The sequence below is a fragment of the Mirounga leonina genome, unplaced genomic scaffold, assembly GCF_011800145.1.
Source record: "Mirounga leonina isolate KUSES-001 unplaced genomic scaffold, KU_Mleo_1.0 Mir_454, whole genome shotgun sequence".
Lineage (NCBI taxonomy): Eukaryota > Metazoa > Chordata > Mammalia > Carnivora > Phocidae > Mirounga > Mirounga leonina.
In genome coordinates, this window is record NW_023270763.1 from 20,200,265 (window position 1) to 20,220,240 (window position 19,976).

General features: G+C 43.5%; 1 protein-coding gene across 1 annotated transcript in view; it reads right to left on the minus strand.

Annotated features, from left to right (window-relative positions):
• LCMT1 (leucine carboxyl methyltransferase 1) overlaps positions 1-8,070 on the minus strand; it is a 32,134-nt gene extending 24,064 nt beyond the window's left edge. Inside the window, exons 1-5 of the mRNA XM_034989044.1 lie at positions 7,768-8,070; positions 7,410-7,501; positions 5,393-5,514; positions 3,264-3,340; positions 1,447-1,508 (exon numbers count right to left, since the gene is read on the minus strand). Of these exons, the coding sequence (XP_034844935.1) occupies positions 1,447-1,508; positions 3,264-3,340; positions 5,393-5,419 (166 nt within the window). The 5' untranslated portion in view covers positions 5,420-5,514; positions 7,410-7,501; positions 7,768-8,070. The remainder of the gene's footprint in view (positions 1-1,446; positions 1,509-3,263; positions 3,341-5,392; positions 5,515-7,409; positions 7,502-7,767) is intronic.
• Between the last annotated feature and the right edge of the window lie 11,906 nt (positions 8,071-19,976).

A 19,976-nucleotide genomic window follows, 5' to 3' on the forward strand; every position in this document is an offset into this window, starting at 1 on the left:
TTGAGAACTATAGATTCACTCATTCAACAGATACATACTGAACTACAACCTCTGTATTTATTCAATGTGTATATACATTCTTTCAACAAAAATTTATCGAACCTTCTAGGTGCCAGCACTGGATTCTATTTATGTGTGTGTTTTTTCATGTGTGATATTGATCCGTCTCTAGGTGCATTGTTCATCCACAGGAGAAAACACTCCGAACACTGGTTATCTTTTTTTTTTTTTTTTAAAGATTTTATTTATTTATTTGAGAGAGAGAATGAAAGAGAGCATGAGAGGGGGGAGGGTCAGAGGGAGAAGCAGACTCCTCGCTGAGCAAGGAGCCCGATGCGGGACTCGATCCCGGGACTCCAGGATCATGACCTGAGCCGAAGGCAGTCGATTAACCAACTGAGCCACCCAGGCGCCCCAACACTGGTTATCTTGATGGGGGGAGAGATTGTGGAGGGTCTTTACTTTCTACTTCATACATTTGTGTACTGATGGATCAAAGGTGATGCAAAGTGTTAGCTCTTCCACTACAGGTAATCATTATGACACAAGTACTCACCAAATACACAGAAAACTGTGATAGCTACAGTGTGGAGAAATCAGCTAGGCCAGCACAGGGCAAAGCTGCACACGTTCTACTTATAATTTGTAGGAGGAAACAAAGTATGGGGGAGATGTTCTTTCCTGGAGGAGTTTCTTCACGAGGAGCATGACTATGGCACTGTGGTTGCACAGAGGCCTGTCTAGTTGTCTGATGTTTCCTGTGGCATCTGTGTCCACCATCCAAGAAGGCCATCCTTCTGGGCAGGTCTTCTGACCTGAATTATTAATAAGTCCCTGAACTACTCTGCCAGACAGACAGAAAACGATGGAACATTCTGGAAGAGGTTTCCCTTGGTTCGAAAGGCTTAGAAGTGAGCAGAGTGTTGCTGCAAACACTCATAATTAAAACGTGAGGGGGGAAAACCCGAGCACAGGGGCCAAGGAGGTGACCTAATAGGTGGAGCAGGTCAGGTACACACAGCGGGGAGCAGCGGGGGCAGGACTGCAGGGTGACAGCCCCCCTCCACAAGGCAGCCATGTAGGAGGGAGGGTCTGATGCTGCCGGACTGGATGTTCCCAAGGAAAGCTGGAAACGGAGATTCTCCGGAAAAAAATCTATTTTTGCACCATTTGCAAATCATTGAAACACATTTTGTAAAAGACTTTAGAACGGGGACCTATGGACATCTGCTTTAAATTCCTCCACGGTAAATGTGATGCGGTGTAAATGTATCCACAGAAGTACCCGCTGTGTGACGTCATGGGCACGCGCGCACACACACACACACACACACACATTCTGACACGCACACACACACACACACCCCATATTTCAAAAGAAAAGGGGGAAAAAAGCAAAGAGAGTTCTACAGTCCGTACTGCACCACGTAGGTTAAGGGTACTTGCCGTTTTGAAGTGGGTCCTCTGAATGTAATTCTATAATGGGTTGTGATAAGAAAGGCTTGACTCTGTGGGGAGATGGGAAAGGGAGAGAATTGAGTCCAGGAGCTCAGTTTCAGCAAAACTGCAAACACCCACTCCAGAAGCGGCAACTACATCCTGCTCCTGCTCAAAGCAAGGGCCACTCGGTGCACAGGGCCTTCTGCTTCATGACATCTGGCCCTCAGCACACGCACTCACACTTCAGTGGATCGGGGCTCAGGCGAGGTCACTAAGCAGGACACTCCGAATCGGATGTCCAGTCACAGTCTGATCATAAATACTGAAGACTCAGAACTTGATCAAGATAGGTCATCAAGAATGTTCCCGATGTTCCAGTGTTTTCCAAGCCGTCTCTCGTTTCCTGCCTCTTCTCCAACAAAATTTTTAACACAGTGCTTATTCTCACAGTTAACTGAAAAACAGACTCCTATTCAGACCTGAAGTCAGTAACATTTATGTGATGAGTCTCCTCCTTCACAATATGCAAAAATCAGACCTCAGAGAGCCGAATCCTCTATCAAACAACCATACACAAAGGCCAAAGCATTTTTCAGCCCAGAAGCCACCTCTGGGCTTACGTGAGAACCCACTTACTCTTACTTCACTCGGGGATCCAACAAGCTAGGTTGTCCTCTGCAGATGCCCAGCCTCAGACGCCAGACGGCAAGTAAAAAGCATATTTACTATAACAGAATCTTGTATTTGGAAAGGGTGAAAACCTTGTTTTCATAGGATGAAGTAGAACAACCTCATACTTGAAAAGTATTTCCAGATGATGAGAATCAGACATCTATGAAGGACAAGCTGAAACTTTTAGGTTCACTAAAAATTTTTTTAAATGTAAGACCTGGCAGGGCGCCTGGGTGGCTCAGTTGGTTAAGCGACTGCCTTCGGCTCAGGTCATGATCCTGGAGTCCCGGGATCGAGTCCCGCATCGGGCTCCCTGCTCGGCAGGGAGTCTGCTTCTCCCTCTGACCCTCCTCCCTCTCATGCTCTCTGTCTCTCATTCTCTCTGTCTCAAATAAATAAATAAAATCTTTAAAAAAAAAAAAATGTAAGACCTGGCATTTTATTGAAATCACTCATTTAAAAACAGGGAAGGGAGTACAGGTTAAAACCACTAAGAAACCTTGACCTTGGGCTTGAGGCCAGGGTTTAAATCTCAGCTCCACCCTTTCGTCCACAGGTGCCCTGACAGAAATTCGCTTCACTGCTTTGAGCCTTGGGTCCCCCCCAGAATTCACGAGTCTGCTCTGAGTACTGAATGATGATCCAAGTGAAGCATTTCACATGGTGCTACAAAAGGTCCCAGCAGAGATTCACAGACTCATCCTCTACAACTCTGCAAACTTTTTAAAACCTGGCCTCAGGGTCGCCCCTGGAAAATCTCACGTATGACTAAATTCAGCCTCGTCATCATTTACTCGAACAATATATACTCGGCATCTGCTCTGGGCCTGGCACCTCTCTATGCCCTGGAGATATCGAAGTAGACAAAAGACACAGAACAATTCCGATGATTAAACTACTGTAGGTCATTTCTTTTCAAGGTTCAGAGAAATGACATTCATGGACAGAAGAGTCTCAAGGGAGGGTGTGTATTGCATTTGGAAGACTGCTCGACAGGTATGGAATGAGGATCCTGGGGCCAGCAAGAAAGAAGGGGGGGGGTCCAAGGGAAGAGCCCCCTAAAATGAGGTCTCCAGCATGCAGATCAGCCCCCTACTGACCGCTGCCTCTGAATCTAGCCGGCTCTGTCCTCTGGTCCAAGCCACACTTACTTGATGCTGTGCAGCTTTCTCGTGACTATCATTGGAAAGTCGACCTCAAAATATTTACTTGGGAGAAGATCTTCATCCTGAGGACAAACACACAGTAAGTTTTCGAATTCTGCATTCCCTCATACATTGACTGACCATCTTCACGTACTGAACACTAGGCCCCAAACAGCAAAGGCCTTAGGGCCTTAGGGCCTTAAATTAGGAACAATACGGTCAGAAATGTATTTTTTAGGTGACTTTGGTCTCCACATGGAGAACGGATGGAGGACAAAAGTTAGGAGGATCTCACAGCCATCCAGGAAGAAGGTCCAGGGAAGAAGTCATGGGGAGCCTGAACTGGGGGAGCCGCCCCTGGGATGGACGTGGGGAGGCACTGAGAGGTGCTGGGGAAGTAGGACCTAACGGACTTTTCCAAAACCCAGACTGAGACAGATTAGGGAGGGTCAGGAAACCAATGTGGGGGGAGGGTGGGACCAGCATTTGGGGGATCAAATAGGATACAACAGCAAATATCACAAAGCATCCCCCACAGTGAGGGCAGGCAAGTTTCGCCCATTTGACCTAGACTCCAAAGAGCAAACAAGCATTTTTTTTTTTAAAGAAACTTAGATTAAAAAAAAAAAAAAAAAAAAAAACCTTTGGACCAATATAATTATCAAACAAACCAAAATTCCTCCATAAAATCTTTTAGACCCTAGGCTATTAGTCTTCCCCACTCCTGACAGATAACCTTTCTCTTGGAAGGGCTATACCTAGGTCTCGGTGTACCTTGACCAGAAATAAAAATGTCAGACTTATTCATTATTAACCGACCTACATGACAGGGGGAGAAACCAAACCTCGGGACCAAGGCAAAAGGGAGTTGGGCCGAGAGGAGGCTTTTCTCCAGTGGCTTCTGCTCACACTGCACACGTTCTGCCCCTGCATTCTGTTCCAGCTCCTTCCACCACACCATAGCCACTGAGGTACAGACGCAACGCGGACAGAAGACCACAAAGACCCCCCTGAACAAGCACAAGGCTCTGTGTAGAGAACAGGGAAGGAACCTGGACTTGGAGGAGCTGCAGTCCATTGTCTGTTCCACGCTCCAGCCCCACTGGCTGTCCAATTTGGGGGAGACACAGGCTCTTGCGCCCCCCCTTTCCCTATCTGTGTAACCCACCGCCCCACAGAGCTCCCAAGTTAATTCATGAGGTCATGGAAGTACAAGCACCTCATAAACGTGAGCTCTCCTAACCTGAATGAAAAAGGCAGAGGCAAATGACTGATACTCAGGCCAGGCTGAGGCTGCTGAGTTTTCTCCTGAGTAACAGAAAGGTCGGGAACACTGATGACCAAAGACCTTCTTATCAGGAGAGCTCATTAGGGACAAAACACATATGCAGGTCACGTTAGGCCCACATGCTCTAATTTATCTTGGTGTATGTCTGCAATAACTCTGGGGAAACTCCCGAACCCATCACTGCCACATGACTGACCTAAGAGAAAAAACAGAAAATTCTGTACAAATGTACAGGAAAGAAAATGCAATGGGTGAGGGTGTCATCGGGAACAGACTGGGCACTTCAATTCCAGCCCAGAATCCAAGACCAGCGCTTTGGTCCTGGTTCTGCACTAACCGGACCCATTTCCTTTCCTGTGAGTGAGCATAGTTACACCTGTTCTTGCCCCCTAACAGAGCAGGTGAGGGATCAAATCAGGGAATAGCTACAAAAGGCCTTGTGTCATATCACCATCACCCGGCCTTGCACATCCCCAAACTGTATTGAGGATACTGTCACGATGACAATAAAATCTTCCTTATCGTCAATACGGCAGATGCAGGGGCTCTGGGTCTCACAATTCCACTGGCAGGGCTCTTCCACACGTGCTGGGACATGTCTACAAGGATTTTTATCATAACCCCTGTTGCAACAGCAAAGGATGGGAAGCCAGGCACCTATCCTTCAGCGAGGCCCTGGGGACATCACGTATGTGGCTGAGGGTGGCAGCAGGTGCAAGCAGCTGGGGACAGGGGCGCGAGACAGGCAGTCACTGCATTCCTTCTGAATATATTTTTAACATTTTTGAACCAGGCGGGCACCTTCACAAATGAAACAATTCGGGAAAGAAGGGGCATTTTCATTTACCTTTAATCTCCAGAAGGTGGTATCCATCCCAGCCCCAAGATTTAGAATTTGACAATGACATTCTGTCTTCCGTAGAAATGCCTTTATCAGCTGACTGACGCCATGGACTCGAGCAAAATATCCTGAGAGAGAGACAGGGACAAGCTATCGCTCAGTGAGGTCAGAAATCATCCCTGCAGAGCCCACCCCAGGAGAAGAGCAAATGAGGACTCTTCTGCTCTTCTTCAGGGTCAGTGGTTTATCTCTGGACTTCATGGGAGAAATAATGACTTTCACATTCTCTTCCTTTTTTTTTAATTTAAAGCTGCTAGAACCAAAGTAAGTACAATCTATTTAATGGTAGAATTAACTATCTTAAAAATAAAATGGTCCGTAAATTTACTTATGAAAGACAAGTTGGATCTAAATATTCCTTCAGGAAATGTGCTTTTTTGTGGCTAGGTGAAAGCTACTAGGGACTCAGCAAAAAGTCAAAATGACGAGATCATGATGAAAATAATATTTTGGGGTCATTATATGGGACAGATAAATATCACAGCAAAAAAAAAAAAAAAGAAAGAAAGAAAGAAAAAAAAAGGCCGTATTTCTTACCGTGTTCCCTTCATCTCCATCCGTGCGGGTAAGAGCCTCTGTTTATAAAATGGCCTCACGGGGCACCTGGGTGGCTAAAGCGATTAACTGTTTGCCTTCAGCTCAGGTCATGATCTCAGGGTCCTGGGATCCAGCCCCATGTTGGGCTACCTGCTCAGTGGGGAGCCTGCTTCTCCCTCTGCCTGCCGCTCCCCCTCCTTTGCGCTCTCTCTCAAATAAATAATATCTTTCCAAAAATAACAAAAATAAATAAAATGGCCTCACAGACCATCTGCATTGCTGATAAATGGACTTGCTCAGCTCCAAGGGAATGGGAAGCTGGAGCAAAGGCAATGAAAAATAAAAATAGAGGGAAAGGAAGATAATATCTATTCTAAAGCCCTGCTACTTAAGTATAACTACTTTAAGAACAAAATTTGAGTAGCATTTAGAAACTTACTGCAATGTGACAAGGAATTCTATGTCTATTGATTATCCTAATAAGGAACTTGAGCTTCTATTTTATGTGTTTCTTGCATTTTATTTTTCTAGGAAATCATTTTTAATGTATGTTATAGAATATCGTCCACAACAGATTGGTTATTGGAACAAAACTTTAAAGAGGCTCATAACACACTGTTAGGGAAGCACTCTCCTAGTGGGCCCCAGTCTGGAGATGCCAGCCCAGGCAGAGAAAGAAGGAAAGAAGGTCAGCTGACACGCTGCCTGGGGCGCCCATCTCCCGGGGCCCCAAGGTGGGTTCCTACATCTGCAGCGTGGTTAGGAAAGCTGCCTCAGGAGCCCGGGAGGGAGTCTTCAGGCCTCTTAGCCAGGCCTGGCCCCATCTCCCCGATGCCTGGGTTCACCCTCAGCTCCAAGTAAGGTCCATGTCCTTATTCTCAGGAACCACCACTTTACACTTTCTTTGCATTTCTTATACAATCTACCCATAGGCTCCATCTTTAGGGCCAGGATTCCCTGCATGCACAAGGACTGTGGTCATTTGGTGAACTTCTCAATCTCGCTGAGACTGAGACACCCTCCCGTCTCAAATCCTTTCACTGACTTGATACAAAGGACTTGCAGAGCCTGACAGTGTTACTATCATTTTACTAAGGCCAAGAAAGTAATTCCTTACTTGAACAGACAGTTCACAGTAAAAAATAATATAAATGGCTCTTAAGCACATAAAAATGATCTTCAACTTCACCCCCACATAAGAGGAATATAAAATAAAATTACTGTAAGATACCATCCTTCATGTATCAGATTAACCATGATGAAAAGGTTCCTAATACACTGTGTTGGTGAGGATGTTGGAAAATGAGCACTTTCATATGCCACTGGAGAGAATGAACACTGGAACTCTCTCTTTTGTAGAATGAATCCCTAAAAGCTCAGGTCTCTGGGCTGATGAGGGGATGCTGGGAGGGAGGGGGTCACTTGCCTCTGTTAATTTCGGGGGCCTTCCTCTCCTTAGACAGTCTTACAAAATGCTGGATGTAAGGGTCATGCCAGTAGCCAAGGCTTACTGCAAACCTGGAAAGGAGGAAAGGAGGCAGGTGAGTTGAGGTCAGTAGGATCTGACCCAGTTCTCAGGAACCAGGTCAAGAAGGAAAATCATCTACCTCAAAAGACCAACAGAGGCACGTCTGGTGCGCCATTACAAATGTCAGCAGACTCAGCCATCCGTCTTGGTGCTCATACACACGGCCCCTCACCCTCCCCACGGCGCCCATTTCTTCCCTCTCTTTACTCATGTGGCTAACTCCTTCCCCAGGACCCTAGAGAGGACAGAACCTCACCTTCTCACCAAGAAGACCTGCCACCACTTATTCCCTCAGCAAACTTACTGGCAAGAGCCAGTCAGACAACTCTGCTCGACCAGAAGTTCTGTGTCTGTAGGAAAGAAGATCCAGAATTGTTTTGTAAAACTCACGAATGACTACCTAAGCATTTCCCCCGGCTCTGTATTAGGTACCAGTCGTTGCTTTCAGCACGTCATAGTGGGGAAAACCAGGAACAAAGAAACACAACAGCTACAACCTAGAAAATGCTAGAGACAACCCACAGAATGGGAGAAGATATTTGCAAATGACACTACAGATAAAGGGCTGGTATCCAAGATCTATAAAGAACTTCTCAAACTCAATCCCCAAAAAACAAATAATCAAGCCAAAAAGTGGGCAGAAGATATGAAAAGACACTTCTCTGAAGAAGACATACAAATGGCTAACAGACATGTGAAAAAATGTTCATCATCATTAGCCATAAGGGAAATTCAAATCAAAACCACATTGAGATACCACCTTACACCTGTTAGAATGGCAAAAATAGACAAGGCAAGAAACAACAAATGTTGGAGAGGTTGTGGAGAAAGGGGAACCCTCTTACACTGTTGGTGGGAATGCAAGTTGGTACAGCCACTTTGGAAAACAGTGTGGAGGTGCCTCAAAAATTTAAAAATAGAGCTACCCTATGACCCAGCAATTGCACTACTGGGTATTTACCCCAAAGACACAGATGTAGTGAAAAGAAGGGCCATATGCACCCCAATGTTCATAGCAGCAATGTCCGCAATAGCCAAACTGTGGAAAGAGCCGAGATGCCCTTCAACAGATGAATGGATAAAGAAGATGTGGTATATATATATACAATGGAATATTACTCAGCCATCAGAAAGGATGAATACCCAACTTTTACATCAACATGGATGGGACTGGAGGAGATTATGCTAAGTGAAATAAGTCAAGCAGAGAAAGTCAATTATCATATGGTTTCACTTATTTGTGGAACATAAGGAATAGCATGGAGGACACTAGGAGAAGGAAGGGAAAAATGGGTAGGGGAAGAATTGGAGGGAGAGATGAACCATGAGAGACTATGGACTCTGAGAAAAAAACAGGGTTTTAGAGGGGAGAGGGGAGGGGGGATTGGTTAGCCCAGTGATGGGTATGAAGGAGGGCACGTACTGCATGGAGCACTGGGTATTATACGAAAACAATGGATCGTGAAACACCACATCAAAAACGAATGATGTATTGTATGGTGACTAACATAACATAATAAAATTAAAAAAAAAACTGTAATAAATAATAGGACATTGAACTTCAGATGCTTCAGCACCTAATATAGGTCGAATTTGGTACAATAAAGAATTAAAAAAAAAAAAAAAGAAAGAGCCTGCACTCTCTGGTCTACACAACCTGCAAAATGCTATGGTAACCTAAACTCTCTCCTGTCTACACTACAAGGAATCAAAGTTTTAGTGTTCTAAACCAGGGAGCTGAAGCCCAGATTACCACTGAAGGTCTTCTGGCAACCGTGAGGAAACCAGCCTTAGGACAATGAGAAGTAAGGAAAGGAGCCTGGATCCCAAAGGCCATGTGAAGCCATTTTGGCCCTTGCCCCTCAATGGATATCTTGTGAATTAATAAATGTCTTTAACATTTCAACCAAATGGAGGGGCACCTGGGTAGCTCAGTTGAATGGCCAACTCTTGGTTTAGGCTCAGGTCATTTTCTCGGGGTCCTGGCATCAAGCCCCGTGGCGGACTCCGTCCTCAGCCAGGAGTCTGTTTCAGGATTCTCTCTCCCTCTGCCCTTCTCCCGCCCCGTACTCTCTCTAAAATAAATAAATCTTTAAAAAAAAGTAATAAATAAAAAAATAATAAAAATAAAAATAAGTAATAAATAGAGGGGGGCGGAGCAAGATGGCGGAGGAGTAGGAGACCTGGATTTCGTCTCCTCTCAGGAATTCAGCTGGATAGGGATCAAACCAATCTGAACACCTACGAACTCAACAGGTGATCGAAGAAAAGAAGAGCAACAACTCTCTGAACAGAAAAGCAACCACTTTCTGGAAGGTAGGACGTGCGGAGAAGTGAATCCGAGGCAATATTCAGGAGGATAGACGGCTGGGGAGGGGCCTCCATCGAATGCTTCTGGCAAGTGATAGAACCACGGAGCACAAAATTGGAACTTTTAGAAGTCTGCTCCGCTGAGGGACGTCGCTCTGATGGCTAAACGGGGGGTGAAACCCTCGTGGGACAGTGTGGTCTCAGAACCCTTGGGGTCACAGAAAGACCGGGGGTGCCTAAGGGTGGCAGAGCTCCCAGGTATCGGAGTGGGGAAGCTGGCTGCAGAGACAGAGCCGAGGCGCGGGCTCTCAGCTCGGGGTTGCCATTAACCATGATCCGCGGCACAGTTGGGCCCCTGCTTCTCCAGCAGGGACCCAACAAGTGGCAGATCCGGGGAGACTCACCTTCTTCCCCTGGGAGGAGCCGCGCGGGAGCGCACTGCAGGGATCTGCTGGGTTTGGAGACTCCACACGGGGTCGGGTGCCAGAGACAGAAACGCGCGGTCACAGGCCGGGTGAGCACGGAGTGCGGCCGGAGACCGGGGAGACGGGAATGACTGGCGGCTTTTCTCTGGGGGCTCACTGAGGAGCAGGGCCCAAGTTCTCGGCTCCTCCGAGGCAGAGATTGGGAGGCCACCATTTTCACTCTCCGCCTCCAAAGCTGTAGGGAAAGTTTGCAGGGAACAAAAGCTCTGGAGAGCAAACCCGAGCAGATTACTTAGTCCTGACGGGGCAAGGGCGGGGCAATTCCGCCTCCGGGAAAGACATTTGGGAACCACGGCAACAGGCCCCTCCCCCAGAAGATCAGCGAGAACAGCCAGCCAAGACCAAGTTTACTGATCAATGAGAACGGCAGAACTCCAGCACTAGGGGAATAATGCACATAGAATTCATGGCTTTTTTACCATGATTCTCTAGTCTTTCAAAGTTAATTTTTTTTAACTTTTTTTTTTTGAATTTTGCTTTTTCCTTTTTTCAACCAACATCTTATCAATCCCTTTTTAAAAAAAAATTTTTTTTTTATTTTTCATTTTTAGAGTCATATTCTATTCCTTCATAGTAGTTACCCGTATTTTTGGTATATATATATATATATAAGTTGTTCTCTCTTTAAAATTTTGAGATAGTTTCTTCTAACAGATCAAAATATACCCTAAATCTCTAGTGTATGGTTTTTTTCTACTCCCCTGCCTGATCACATTCTCTCCCTTTTTTTTTTCTCTCTCTTTTTTTTAAATCCTCTTTCTTTTTTCAAACAACTTCTTATCAATTCCTTTTATAAAATTTTTTATAATTTCAGGGTGGGAGGATGGGTTAGCCTGGTGGTGGGTATTTAGGAGGGCACATTCTGCATGGAGCACTGGGTGTTGTGCACAAACAATGAATCATGGAACACTTCATCTAAAACTAATGTTGTAATGTAAGGGGATTAACATAAGAATAAAAAAATTAAAAAAAAAAAAAAAAAAAAAAAAAAAATTTTTTATAATTTCCATCTTTACAGTCATATTCCAACCCTTCATCATATCAACCCTTATTTTTGTACATATATAAGTTTTTCTTTCTTTAAAATTTTGGGAGGCACTTTCTTCTAACAGACCAAATACACCCAAAATCTAGTGTGTGGCACTGATCTATATACCAGCCTGATCATATTTGATCACATTCTGGGTTTTTTTTGTTTTGTTCTGTTTTTGTTTGTTTTTATCTTATCTTTTCCTTTTTTTTTTTTTCTTTTTTCTCTCTTTCCCTTTCTTTTCCCACTGCTTCAGGTCTTCTCTGATTTGTTTAGAGTATATTTTCTGGGAACGTTGTTACCCTGTTAGCATTTTGTTCTCTCATTAATCTATTCTCTGGACAAAATGACAAGATGGAAAAAATCACCTCAACAAAAAGAACAAGAGGTAGTACCGACTGCCAGGGACCTACTCAATACGGACATTAGTACAATGTCAGATCTAGAGTTCAGAATCATCACTTTAAAGATACTAGCTGGGCTTTAAAAAAGCATTGAAATTATTAGAGAAACCCTTTCTGGAGAAATAAAAGAACTAAAATCTAACCAAGTCGAAATCAAAAAGGCTATTAATGAGGTGCAATCAAATATGGGGGAGCTAACTGCTAGGATAAATGAGGCAGAAGACAGAATCAGTGATATAGAAGACCAAATGATGGAAAATAAAGAAGCTGAGAAAAAGAGAGATAAACAACTACTAGATCACGAGGGCAGAATTCGAGAGATAAGCGATACCCTAAGACGAAACAACATTAGAATAATTGGGATCCCAGAAGAAGAAGAAAGAGAGAGAGGGGCAGAAGGTATAATGGGGCAAATTATAGCAGAGAACTTCCCTAATTTGGGGAAGGAAACAGGCATCAAAATCCAGTAAGCACAGAGAACCCCTCTCAAAATCAATAGAAATAGGTCAACACCCCGACATCTAATAGTAAAACTTACGAGTCTCAGAGACAAGGAGAAAATCCTGAAAGCACCTCGGGAGAAGAGATCTGTAACCTACAATGGTAGAAACATTACATTAGCAACAGTCCTATCCACAGAGACCTGGCAGGCCAGAAAGGACTGGCAGGATATATTAAGAGCATTAAATGAGAAAAATATGCAGCCAAGAATACTATATCCAGCTAGGCTGTCATTGGAAATAGAAGGAGAGTGGGGTGGCTGGGGTGGCAATACTTATATCAGACAAATTAGATTTTAAACCAAAGACTGTAATAAGAGATGAGGAAGGACACTATATCCTACTTAAAGGGTCTATCCAACAAGATCTAACAATTGTAAATATCTATACCCCTAACATGGGAGCAGCCAATTATATAAGGCAATTAATAACAAAAGCAAAGAAACACATCGACAACAATACAATAATAGTGGGGGACTTTAACACCCCCCCTCACTGAAATGGACAGATCCTCTAAGCAAAAGATCAACAAGGAAATAAAGACTTTAAATAACACACTGGACCAAATGGACTTCACAGACCTATTCAGAACATTCCATCCCAAAGCAACAGAATACACATTCTTCTCTAGTGCCCATGGAACATTCTCCAGAATCGATCACATCCTAGGTCATAAATTAGGTCTCAACCGGTACCAAAAGATTGGGATCATTCTGGGCCAATTTTCAGACCACAATGCTTTGAAACTAGAACTCAATCACAAGAGGAAAGTCGGAAAGAACTCAAATACATGGAGGCTAAAGAGCATCCTACTAAAGAATGAATGGGTCAACCAGGAAATTAAAGAATTTAAAAAATTCATGGAAACCAATGAAAATGAAAACACAACTATTCAAAATCTTTGGGATGCAGCAAAGGCAGTCCTAAGAGGAAAGTATATAGCAATACAAGCCTTTCTCAAGAAACAAGAAAGGTCTCAAGTACACAACCTAACCGTACGCCTAAAGGAGCTAGAAAAAGAACAGCAAATAAAGCCTAAACCCAGCAGGAGAAGAGAAATAATAAAGATCAGAGCAGAAATCAATGAAATAGAAACTAAAAGAACAGTAGAACAGATCAACGAAACTAGGAGCTGGTTCTTTGAAAGAATTAACAAGATCGATAAACCCCTGGCCAGACTTATCAAAAAGAAAAGAGAAATGACCCAAATCAACAAAATCATGAATGAAAGAGGAGAGATCACAACCAACACCAAAGAAATACAAACAATGATAAGAACATATTATGAGCAACTCTATGCCAGCAAATTAGATAACCTGGAAGAAATGGATGCATTCCTAGAGATGTATCAACTACCAAAACTGAACCAGGAAGAAATAGAAAACCTGAACAGACCTATAACCACTAAGGAAATTGAAGCAGTCATCAAAAATCTCCCAAAAAACAAAAGCCCAGGGCCAGATGGCTTCCCAGGGGCATTCCACCAAACATTCACAGAAAAACTAATACCTATTCTTCTGAAACTGTTCCAAAAAATAGAAATGGAAGGAAAACTTCCAAACTCATTTTATGAGGCCAGCATTACCTTGATCCCCAAACCAGACAAAGACCCCATCAAAAAGGAGAACTACAGATCAATATCCCTGATGAATATGGATGCAAAAATTCTCACCAAAATACTAGCCAATAGGATCCAACGGTACATTAAAAGGATTATTCACCACGACCAAGTGGGATTTATCCCTGGGCTGCAAGGTTGGTTCAACATCCGCAAATCAATCAACGTGATACATTAACAAAAGAAAGAACAAGAATCATATGATCCTCTCAATAGATGCAGAAAAAGCATTTGACAAAGTACAGCATCCTTTCTTGGTCAAAACTCTTCAGAATATAGGGATAGAGGGTACATACCTCAATATCATAAAAGCCATCTATGAAAAACCTACAGCGAATATCATTCTCAATGGGGAAAAACTGAGAGCTTTCCCCCTAAGGTCAGGAACGCGGTAGGGATACCCACTATCACCACTGCTATTCAACATAGTATTGGAAGTCCTAGCCACAGCAATCAGACAACAAAAAGAAATAAAAGGCATCCAAATTGGCAAAGAAAAAGTCAAACTCTCACTCTTTGCCGATGATACGATACTTTATGTGGAAAACCCAAAAGACTCCACCCCAAAACTGCTAGAACTCATACAGGAATTCTGTAAAGTGGCAGGATATAAAATCAATGCACAGAAGTCAGTTGCATTCCTATACACCAACAACAAGACAGAAGAAAGAGAAATTAAGGAGTCGATCCCATTTACAATTGCCCCCAAAACCATAAGATACCTAGGCATAAATCTAACCAAAGAGGCAAAGGATCTTTACTCAGAAAACAATAAAATACTCATGAAAGAAATAGAGGAAGACACAAAGAGATGGAAAAACGTTCCATGCTCATGGATTGGAAGAACAAATATTGTGAAAATGTCAATGCTACCTAGAGCAATCTACACATTCAATGCAATGCCCATCAAAATACCATCCACTTTTTTCAAAGAAATGGAACAAATAATCCTAAAATTTGTATGGAACCAGAAAAGACCCCGAATAGCCAGAGGAATGTTGAAAAAGAAAAGCAAAGCTGGCGGCATCACAATTCTGAACTTACAGCTCTATTACAAAGCTGTCATCATCAAGAGAGTATGGTACTGGCACAAAAAGAGACACATTGATCAATGGAACAGAATAGAGAGCCCAGAAATGGACCCTCAACTCTATGGTCAACTAATCTTCGACAAAGCAGGAAAGAATGTCCAATGGAAAAAAAGACAGTCTCTTCAACAAATGGTGTTGGGAAAATTGGACAACCACATGCAGAAGAATGAAACTGGACCATTTTCTTACACCACACCCAAAGGTAGACTCAAAATGGTTGAAAGACCTCAATGTGAGACAGGAGTCCATCAAAATCCTAAAGGAGAACACAGGCAGCAACCTCTTCGACCTCAGCTGAAGCAACTTCTTCCTAGAAACATCACCAAAGGCAAGGGAAGCAAGGACAAAAATGAACTACTGGGACTTCATCAAGATAAAAAGCTTCTGCACAGCAAAAGAAACAGTCCACAAAACCAAAAGAAAACCGACAGAATGGGAGAAGATATTTGCAAATGACATATCAGATAAAGGGCTAGTATCTAAAATCTATAAAGAACTTCTCAAACTCAACACCCAAAGAACAAATAATCCAGTCAAGAAATGGGCAGAAGACATGAACAGACATTTCTGCAAAGGAGACATCCAAATGTCCAACAGACACAAGAAAAATTGCTCAACAGCACTCGGCATCAGAGAAATCCAAATCAAAACCTCAATGAGATATCACCTCACACCAGTCAGAATGGCTAAAATTAACAAGTCAGGAAACAACAGATGTTGGCGGGGATGCGGAGAAAGGGGAATCCTCCTACACTGTTGGTGGGAATGCAAGCTGGTGCAACCAGTCTGGAAGACAGTATGGAGGTTCCTCAAAAACTTGAAATAGAGCTACCATACGATCCAGCAATTGCACTACTGGGTATTTACCCCAAAGATACAAATGTAGGGATCCGAAGGGGTACATGCACCACGATGTTTATAGCAGCAACGTCCACAATAGCCAAACTGTGGAAAGAGCCAAGATGTCCATTGACAGATGAATGGATAAAGAAGATGTGGTATATATATACAATGAAATATTATGCAACCATCAAAAGGAATGAAATCTTGCCATTTGCAATGACGTGGATGGAACTGGAGGGTGTTATGCTGAGCGAAATAAGTCAATCAGAGAAAGACATGTATCATATGATACTCCACTGATATGAGGAATTCTTAATCTCAGGAAACAAACTGAGGGTTGCTGGAGTGGTGGGGGGTGGGAGGGATGGGGTGGCTGGGTGATAGACACTGGGAAGGGTATGTGCTATGGTGAGCACTGTGAATTGTGTAAGACTGTTGAATCACAGACCTGTACCTGTGAAACAAATAATATATTATATGTTAAAAAAGAAAAAAAAGAAGAAGAAGATAGCAGGAAGGGAAGAATAAAGGGGGGGAAATCGGAGGGGGAGACGAACCATGAGAGACGATGAATTCTGAGAAACAAACTAAGGGTTCTAGAGGGGAGGGGGGATGGGAGGATGGGTTAGCCTGGTGATGGGTATTAAAGAGGGCACGTTCTGCATGGAGCACTGGGTGTTACACGCAAACAATGAATCATGGAACACTGCATCAAAAACTAATGATGTAATGTATGGTGATTAACAGAACATAAAAAAAAAAAAAAAGGAATACCTGGGGAAATTCTTCTTTTTTTTTCTTTCTTTCTTTTTTATTAAGGAGGTTCCACACCCAGCATGGAGTCCAGTGTGGGACTTGAACTCACAACCCTGAGATCGAGACCTGAGCTGAGATTAAGAGACGCTCAACCCGGGGCGCCTGGGTGGCTCAGTTGTTAAGCGTCTGCCTTTGGCTCAGGTCATGATCCCAGGGTCCTGGGATCGAGTCCCATATTGGGCTCCCTGCTCCGCGAGAAGCCTGCTTCTCCCTGTCCTACTCCCCCTGCTTGTGTTCCTGCTCTCACTATGTCTTATTCTGTCAAATAAATAAATAAAATTAAAAAAAAAAAGAGACACTCAACCCTACTGAGCCACCCAGGCACCCCTACCTGGGAAAATTCTAAAAGAAAAAAAAAAAAAGATGAGAGATGTAGCTGACCCTCTAAGTTCCCCTGTCAATATCCCCTTGCCCTTTCTTCCTTACTAAGAGGACCCCAATTTTCTTCAAGGTAATAATCTGCCCCCTGAGAAATTCTCCCCTCCCACATGTTCCTGCAGCTAGGGGTAGGGCCACATGCCTAGTTCTGGCCAATGACACATAAGTTGAAGTCCACACAGTAGTGCTTCCTGAAAAGCTATTGCTTTCACAGACTGAGACACATACCTTTTGTCAGTGTCCCTTTCTTTTCTTCCTTCCTGGAGTACAGCTGCTTAAAATGAACTAAGAAAACGGTGCTATTCCCTGGTACAAACCTATTCTTACTCTAGAAGCAACCTATGAGAGCTCTCAATCAATTCACAGATAAGTTACATCACAAGTCAAAATGTTTAAGGATCAAAATGAAAAAAGCAAGTCAAACTGGAAGTGAAGAATGATACAGGTATTGCTGTATTAAAGTATATATAAGAATTTAGTATCTAAATGATGTTTTAAATCCTTGGGGGATACAGACCATCACTAGATGGTGTAGGGACAAAAACTGCTACCTTATAACATACAAAATAATAAAGACAGATGAATGGTCTGAGCAATAGAAGCCAAAACAATAAAAGTACTAAAAGAAAATATAGTGATTGAAAATGGTTTTTAAAGCAGAATCCAAAAGCCACCAGCCATAAAGTTAGACTGCCAGATTTGGCACCATGAAGATTCAGAACGAAACATATCATGAAATGTATGGTACAAGCTAAACTGAAAGATAAACAACAGTTTGAGAGAAAATACGGCAACATTACAGAGGCAAAGGACTACTATCCTACATATAAAAAGTTCCTCAAAATCGATAATAAAACTATAAATAACCAAACAAAAAGACAACCACCCAGCAGAAAAATGGTAAGGAGTGAGGGTTCATGTAAAAAGCTATCAGTGATAGTGAACAACTAAAAATACTCAGTCTTACTAGTGATTATGAAAATATAAATTTAAGGGGCACCTGGATGGTTCAATCACTTAAGCATCTGACTTCTGACTTTGGATCAGGGTTGTGGGATCAAGCCCCAGTCAGGTTCTGTACTCAGCTGGAGTCTGCTTGAGATTCTCTCTCTCCCTTTCTCTCTGCCCCTCCCCCCGTGCTCTCTCTCATATAAATACATCATTGAAATATATATGTATTTAAAAGAGGCATTATTTTCTACCTGCCAGTTGACAAACAATTTAAGAGACTGAGAATACTCTGTGGTTATTATCTCATTTACTATGGGTGAGAACAGAAAGTGACTAAACCTCTTCTGACGACCATTTTGCAGAAGCTTCTCCCCTGAAATCCATTTCACTGGAAAACTCAAACACACATGCAAAGATGTTCATCAGAACCCTATCTCTTTTTTTTTAAGATTTTATTTATTTATTTGACAGAGAGAGACACAGCGAGAGACGGAACACAAGCAGGGGGAGTGGGAGACGGAGAAGCAGGCTTCCTGCGAAGCAGGGAGCCTGATGTGGGGCTTGATTCCAGGACCCTGGGATCAATGACCTGAGCCGAAGTCAGACGCTTAACTATGCCACCCAGGCGCCCCTCGGAACCCTATCTTAGTAACAAAATCATAGCCACCCAAATCATGAACACAAGGATGGTCACGTAACATACAACCACTCTGTATAATACCATTCAACCATTAAAAAAAACAATGCAAAAAATTATATGCACCGTCTATTCAAATAAGATTACTAAGTGGGGAAAATCACTTCATATTTGTCATTTAAAAAGTTAAGTGCCTGTCTTTGGCTCAGGTCATGATCCCAGGGTCCTGATACCCAGTCCCACGTCGGGCTCCCTGCTCAGTGGGGAGCCTGCTTCTTTCTCTGCCTGCCACTCCCCCTGCTTGTGCTCTCTATTTCTCTGTCAAATAAATAAATAAAATCTAAATGAATAAATAAATAAATACAGCGACATGTCTTCTTTGGAGAGGGAAAGCAGCAGCCCTCACCTTCAGAATATCTGAATCACAATCTCAGCCCTGCACTCTGGACAGAGCTGTGTAGATGCCATCAGTAAGCTGGAAGGCCTAGGCCCTCCGTAAAATGCTGCCTCTCCCAAGAGGTGATCCACTGACGCACTGGCATGTCAAGGGGGACATTTTCGATGCAGTTGACAACAGAAAAACTTCTGGAATTCTCACAATAGAATTTCCATCTTATACCCCTGGCCTGGTTTCTAAAACACACACACCTCTCAAAACCAGTGAGAAAGAACATGGGAATTTGGAGACCTCATCAGGAAATACAACCTTGAGCATCTACATTCAGTTCCTCATCACTCTGCCGGCTCAGAAATACTTACTAGGGGTCTACAAGGCACATGGCACTGGACACACATGGTCCCTCTCAGCACCATTATTCCCGCGGGGGAGACAAACATTAAACGAGATGTCTGCAGAGCAACAGGACTGACTGCCACAAAGGAGATGCACAGAGAACAGATAATGAGCTAGACCTTGTCTGCAGCTGTCAGGGGCTTCCGGAGGGAGCCACATCTCACATGAGCCAGAAGGCTGGGCACCTTCTTTGACTCATCGTCCTCACACACATACCATCTGTCAGTACATCCCATCAGCTCTCCCTTCAACATGTACCCAGAATCTGCTTGATTCTCAGCACTTCCACTCCTACCATCCTGATCTAAGCTAGCAGCATCTCTGACTTGGAATATTCCAGTAGCCTACTAACTGATCGTCCTGCTTCCACCCTCGCTATTCTCAACATGAAAGCTGAAGTGATCCCATTAAAACCCAAGTCGGGTCACCTCATCCGTCACTTCAAAATCCCCCAGTGGCCACCACCCCAGGTCCCTAACACCCCATCTGCTACTCTCCCCCTTCTCCCTTACTCTGGCCTCGTCATTCCTGGAACAAGTCAGGCCAGCTCCCTCCACGGAGGGCTTCCTACTCGCCCTTCTCTCTGCCTGGGACACTGTTCCCACAGAC